This window comes from Pteropus alecto, unplaced genomic scaffold, assembly GCF_000325575.1.
Source record: "Pteropus alecto unplaced genomic scaffold, ASM32557v1 scaffold65, whole genome shotgun sequence".
Classification (NCBI taxonomy): domain Eukaryota; kingdom Metazoa; phylum Chordata; class Mammalia; order Chiroptera; family Pteropodidae; genus Pteropus; species Pteropus alecto.
This window is the reverse complement of record NW_006439191.1, coordinates 4,919,762-4,926,360: the sequence shown is the minus strand read 5'-3', so window position 1 is coordinate 4,926,360 and position 6,599 is coordinate 4,919,762. Positions and strand designations below refer to the sequence as shown.

Below are 6,599 nucleotides of genomic sequence, written 5' to 3'. Positions count from 1 at the left end.
GTCAATAAAATATAAACAGTAGCTTCTTGGTGATAATCTAGACTATGGCGACATTAAAGCAGTCGTTTAAGTGATACTCCATTCATCCACAAAACCATGCACTGAACCTCGACATGCCCAGCACAACGCCAGATCCCGAGGACGTGTAGAGAACAGTGCTTGTCCTTTCGAATTCGAAGTCTCACGGAAGACAGACTCCTGAGAAAGGAGCGAGTGTAGTGAAGGCTGGGGTGGTGGCAGCGCCACAACCACGCCCATCTATGCGAGGTGGACAGGGCCAAGATCACTGAATCAGGACGGAGCCAAGGCTGCTCGGGTCACATGTGGAAGCAAGAGAAGTTAAGCAGGGGCCTGATTACAGAGCCTTAAGGGACAATACCAAGTTACCAAAATCCTTAGCCATTAATCTAATGACACCAAAAACACTTTAAGGGGAGTAGGAGCCAGATCAGATTTCTATTTTTAGACGATAACGTTGGCTACGGTGTGAGAAATAAATGAGGGAGGCAAGAACTAAGCCAGGACACTGGTTAAGAAGCTGCTGGAGTGGTGCCGGGGAAGAGAGGACAGTGGCCCACACCTGGAGTTTGGTTCTGAGGAAACCTTCAAGCAACACAGCCTCCGGGGAGGGGGCCGCTTTTCCTTACAAAATATACAAAAAGACACATACCTATCAATGAGAATGTATTTAAAAGGATGCATTTCTTACCTCAAATCTAGTTCTTTCGTCCGAAGAAAATTTAAAATGGGTGCAAATGCTGCTGGATCTCTATCAATAAATATCTGTAAATGAATTGTTTTATTTTCAAATTACAAATACAACTTCTAACTTTCATATATGTGACACTTAAGGAACAAAGACTACATTACTTAAAATACATTCCCTTGGTTCTACTCTTAAATTTTAATGTTTCTAAAATTGGAATGCAGTTACAAACAGTATGAACTTAATGTGTCTTTTTTCCCCCAGAAAAGCTATTATTAGATTGATGCTATTTTAATATGTAGGAAAATGGTATCTAGTAAATCAGTTCCCTCATTTTTTTAAACTGTTATCTTTGGTAAAAGTGACACTTTAGAGAAAATTTTTATCTGAAATATCCTAGAATTCAATAAGTACTTTGAAAATATTACACATAAATACTCTCTTACATTGCTTATTGCTTGGTCATTAATTGCTGGCGACAGTGACCGTGACTTACATAATCTGTGATTCACATGTGAATCACTAAAGCAACAACGTACTTTTTACAATACGCGTGGGGTGAAGGGTAAATACTGCATGCTGCTGCCAACACAGAAAAGATGCTCTTCTCCTAACACCTACACACCTCACTATTTCAGTTTCTACAAGGGCTGGGGGAAAGGAGGGTGATGACAAAAAGCATATTTTAAAAATAACAAATACACAGAATACATAAGGTGGAAATAAAATGCTTAAAAATACGAAATACATAATTGGTAACTTTTTACAGAAATGTGTACCAACACTATTTTGAATCAGTTACAGCTCTCTCCATAAAAATGAACATCTTTTAAAGCTTCTGTAAGTCAATTAGGGTAATGGCAGCAAAGAAAACTCCTTACACTATGATCAACCATTCAAGTACAATGAGTTAAGTACTATTAGATTCATAAATTCTTGCTTTTGTTTTTATTAGAACCCGTCAAAAGTTGAAGAAACACCACAGATTTCTGGAGATCTTATGTCTTTATGATCTCACATAAGTATTCCTGCTTTTGCTGCTTTGCTTCATCTATAACTTTCACTATAGCGAACAAATACTTCTGGTCACTCTGCTGCCTCCAGACAAAGCCCTTTAGCTTTTGAGAGCAATGGACATTTACTTCACATGTTAGACACATATAACTGCTTTATAAATGTAAACCATTTTTTTTTTTTGTACTGAAACATAATTGTTCTTTTCTTCCCTCATTCTACCATTGCTCCGTAAGTTCATAAGGTTATTCTCCAAAAAAAAAAAAATTGTAAGACAACTTTTTTGCAATATCTTACACCATTCTAATTCAATACCAAAACACTTTAGTATTTAATATATTTACTGTTTTAATTATTCATTAAAAGAAATATTTTCTTTATTGACAATGTAAGCTCATATCTTATAATCATGAATACTTAAATTGCTATATTTAGTATTCTCTGTTCTCTTCTATTAACTATGTGACAAAAAATAAACTAAGTACATATGTCGCTTTCATTTAATTAAAATATTAGGTTTCCTGTCTTCTAAGTCACTATATAATAAGGATAAAGCATTATAAGCATTGGTTAATGTAATTTAGATATATTATACATTATACTCACAGCACCAGTTTCATCTCGAAGCGTTGAAATTCTTCCACTCAGCAAACTAGAAGTCATTAACAATAAGCTAGTTAGCTTTTAAAATCTGAGTATGAATAAATGTCCTAATTCTTTATCAGATGTCAAAGATCAATACAAATGAGTGATCTCCAAAGTAAAATAAAAATTTCAAAAAATCTATTTTAAAAGTAAGATTTTTTTATTCAAGATATATAAAAAAAATTAAGACAAGGAAAAAATTTACTATTTTGATAAATAACAAGTGTATTAAAAATGGTACTAAAGAATTATATGCAATACCTGGAAAAAAAGGAATCTGGAATCCACATAAGGGTCTGTCTTGAGGTACTAAATCTGCAATTGAAAAATATCTGGTATTATAAATGAGAACATAATTTGAAATTTCATAATGCATGAGTTAACTTGCTCTAATATGCTGGCCAATGACTTACGAGTTATTGCAAAGTACAGCTATGGCATTTATTACATTTAATAGTTAAAAATTGTTTCTTTCAATTTAGAGTGAAGACTATTCAAGGAGCTCTCAACAAAATCAAATAATTAACTCACTGACATATAATGACTACTAAAACACCACTTTCCAGCACACCAATCTGCTGAAGAATGAACGATTAGTCAGTCCATCACGCCAAGCCCAAACTTCTCAACATAACACTGAAAATTAATTTCGAGTCCCGCTTCATCTTTCCAAAACAAACTCCTTCTAATAAGAGAGTACTTCTTAATATCCCCAATTCATACTCACTACCATTTTGGTACCTTGATCTCAGCTAGACAGCTCTTGTCACATCTAATTATCCAAGTCCCATCTACCTTGATACCGCTTAAGATTTTACCTTCTCTTTAATGGCTTTTCTAAACAGTCTATCCTATATAATTATTTTGTGCTCATAGTAATTCTTTTGTATGTCAAGCATTTAACACTTTCTTTATGCAGTCTTGGACTATTTACAACTGTTGCATTCATTCAAAACTCACTCAGTAAATATATTGTTTTGAGGTTAACTGCCATTTGATCAAGTTGACTTATTACCACCAATGGAGGGAGCTTTACCAAAGCACATTGTAACAGACCAGAACAACAACAAAAAATCAGTAACTGATGTAAAGTGACATGACTAAGAATGCAATCTAGGGCTCATCCAGTCCAGCCCTTACCTGAGTATTTTCATTGCAAATCTCGTCACTCTGAACTGCGTGGGTACTTTACTCTCTGCCCTATCACCATGTAGCCTCATGAAGAAGAGCCTGACAGACTTCTACTTGCATTCCGCATTCACTTTCTAGCATTATAAAACAGTTTCAAGGCAGCTCCTGAGCCCATTAATCAGATTTAAGAAAGAAGCCAAATAGTTTAGTGAAAAAAACAGGGCAAATTTTCTCAAATGTATTTCTTCGTGGAATCTTAAGAAAAATGAGAAGTGGATTCCAACTAGTCACAGGAAAATGACCTGGTCAAATAAAAGTAAATCCAGTTAATGGTGAACTGAAGGAGCCAGGGATCCACTGCAAAAATGAATCACTGTTTTGGAAGCCATCAAATTAATTCCATATAAGGATCACTTTTAACTAGTAACTTTTCACATTCACTACTTATTCAGTAAATTTTCTGCGAAATAACTCAAATGCTGTGTTGCTTAGGAAATTACAAAGGTCTGATTCTTTAAAGTCATATTAGCAATTTCAATTAAAATCTGAAGTTCAGGATGGGTATGGTAATCTGGAATTTCTGGGCAAAGCAACTGGACCCTCATTTCCACTATATATACATATATTTTAAATTTTCAAGCAAGAGGAAGTTGAGGGGGAAAAAAAAAATCCCAGAGCTCTAAAACTGGTTCCAAGCATGATTTAATGAAAAAATATGACATTTAAAATTACATGACAAAATCCTTTCCTTCAAATTACATGAAATCCTTCTCTGTTTTTTCATCTCATATCCAGAGTGTGCCAAGAAAATGATCATGTGCAATCTGGTCTCATCAAAGTATTACTAAAAATATCATGTCCACAATTAATACTCCTTGCTACTTGCCTCCTCCTAAATTAACTTGAAAGCAGTATGCAGTTACTATTAATGCCAATAACCCTTGCATTTCCTATTTATTACTTCATTTTCCTTTTATTCCCACTTTACATTGTAGGAAACCACCCACTAAGTAACTGGCTCAAGGTTGCTGAGCTAGTTAGAGGTAAAGCCTGGGAACTGGAGCTCCTATCTGCCTGGATTCCGAAGTCCCGAGTCCACTATGGGCTGGTTCCAGACCTCCCTCTTGAGGCCTCAAATCCTATTCACTCTAATAGAATCAATCACACATTGAGTCATATTTTTGTTTTGTTTTTTTTTTTACTTTTCATTTTTGTAAATAAATGATTTAACAATTCTAAATGAAACCTCATCTCCCCTTTCTGAATCACCCCCAAAGTGTTAAATGATCAAATTTGGTCATTTCCCTAATTTCATTGAATATGTCCATTTTTGCATCTCTTGAAATTAAAACAACTTTACCTACAGCATATGCTTTTCTGCCCAAATAAACTCTCCTGAGTTTTACTCTATCACTGCAGAGCCAACTTTAATTCTCTGCCTCAGATGGTTCTTCCAGTGGCAATTCAACTTAATGACAATCACATCAGGATTTCTTTTACAATGACTTAAGTGACTGTGTTAATCTGTGATTTGCAAGATATAGATGACATCTAGATCCATCCTAGCTCTAAAATTTTGCAAGAGTATGGTTCAAAGTAACTCAGGAGCCTTAGAACACTCATTGTTGGAGGTTCTGTTTTCTAAAGTCCATGTCATTACTTATAAGCTACTCTATCCTAGCAATTCTAAAATTTGCTTTTTTTAAACTTTATTTCTCATTCCTTCGTCTGTCTTGTAAACTGATCTCATAATGTATCTGCCTTATTTTGCATTCTTTGCTAATATCACTACTTGGAACCTGATCAAATCAGGTTTCCAAGTAATAAAACAAAAACCAGAGTTCCAGCTACAAGATAGCAGCTTTATGATTTAATATTTGAAACTGAGTTCTACAGTCGTTAACTAGAATTTGCTCATTATTAATCCATCTACTTTCAACATATTATAAATATCAGTACTGTTTAATTTTTATAATACAGTATGTCCTTAGAATGCCTGGAAAGAAATATATCAGCTACCAGTAGCAGTGAGAAACCAATGCAGGAATTTAAAATGACTACATTGGTACTTCTGAGTATTAACAGATATCAAAGGCCTACTCTTGCGAAGTATTCCATTCTTGCATCCATAAATTACCAAACCTGCAATATTTTCAAGTGATTTTAGAAAAGTATCCATTTCTTACACTAAGGGTCATGTATCTTTTCCTAACTTTAAGACTGATATCTATATATTGGGGAAAATGCACTTTAACTATCAAACAGTTTTGTTGGGGGACAGGGATGAGGGAAAGAAAGAACAGGGAAAGAAAAAAGAATGACCGTTTCTTGTGTTAAATTTTCCAGCACACTCAGAAAATTTAAATGTTTAAAGCACTACACACTTTTACCTCTACGATTCACGTTGTTGACGTTTTGCACCTTTAAAAACATTTAGAAATCTCAGGTATTGTCGAGAGCAGCAAAATTCGCTGTATTTCAAAAACGCTTCACCGCTCTATCTCCCCCAACCCTAAAACTCAAGTACTTCTGCCTTCAGAATTGGCAAAGTCCCCTTTCTGAGGCGTGACTCATAAGCCACAGTAAATTAGCAAAACATGTTTTTCTCCAACAAGCTTAATAGAAGGCACAGGAGGGGATGGGAGAGGACGGCCAGAGGGAGAGGACAGTTTTCCCTGTCCCCCAAGTGCGCCCGACACACGGTGCCCACATCCAAAACGCCCCAGAACCAACTCTGTAAGTGCGACATCTGGACGCACCAGCTGAGCAGATCCTTCGAAGCCAAGCACCGGGGGTCTCTGAAAATAAGCATCACCGGACTGCAAGCCTCCTGCGCTCCCTGCACCCAAACCCTTGGGGATCGCGGCCAGCCCTGAACGAGGGAACACGGACGGCGCTGACCCCAGCGAAAGGGAGGCCGGGGCCCCGCAGTGGCCGGACCCCCAGGCCCGGCTTCTCCAGACGCGCTCTTCGGGGACACGGGGCTGGGGGCGGCGGGCTGCGGCCCTGGCCGGCCACCTGAGAAGGGGGCGGACAAGAGTGGCACCCTAAGGAGGCAGCGGCTCCGCCGCACGGGCCCGGCCTTCGTAACCCCGCGAGGACC

At 37.2% G+C, this 6,599-nt stretch overlaps 1 protein-coding gene across 3 annotated transcripts in view; it reads right to left on the bottom strand.

The window, feature by feature from the left end:
* Positions 1-676: 676 nt before the first annotated feature.
* Positions 677-6,599, bottom strand: part of LOC102879927 (BTB/POZ domain-containing protein KCTD3-like) — a 7,019-nt gene continuing 1,096 nt past the window's right edge. The window contains exons 1-4 of one of the 3 annotated variants that reach the window (XR_003047550.1): positions 6,256-6,275; positions 2,627-2,680; positions 2,327-2,372; positions 677-783 (exon numbers count right to left, since the gene is read on the bottom strand). Coding sequence is in view for 2 of the 3 variants with exons in the window: in XM_025049823.1 (XP_024905591.1) it covers positions 706-783; positions 2,327-2,372; positions 2,627-2,680; positions 3,506-3,585 (258 nt within the window). In the remaining variant the exon portion in view is untranslated. Of the gene's footprint in view, positions 784-2,326; positions 2,373-2,626; positions 2,681-3,505; positions 3,786-6,255; positions 6,276-6,599 lie in introns of those variants that run through there. The other 2 variants (XM_025049823.1, XM_025049824.1) reach the window with 2 other exon arrangements.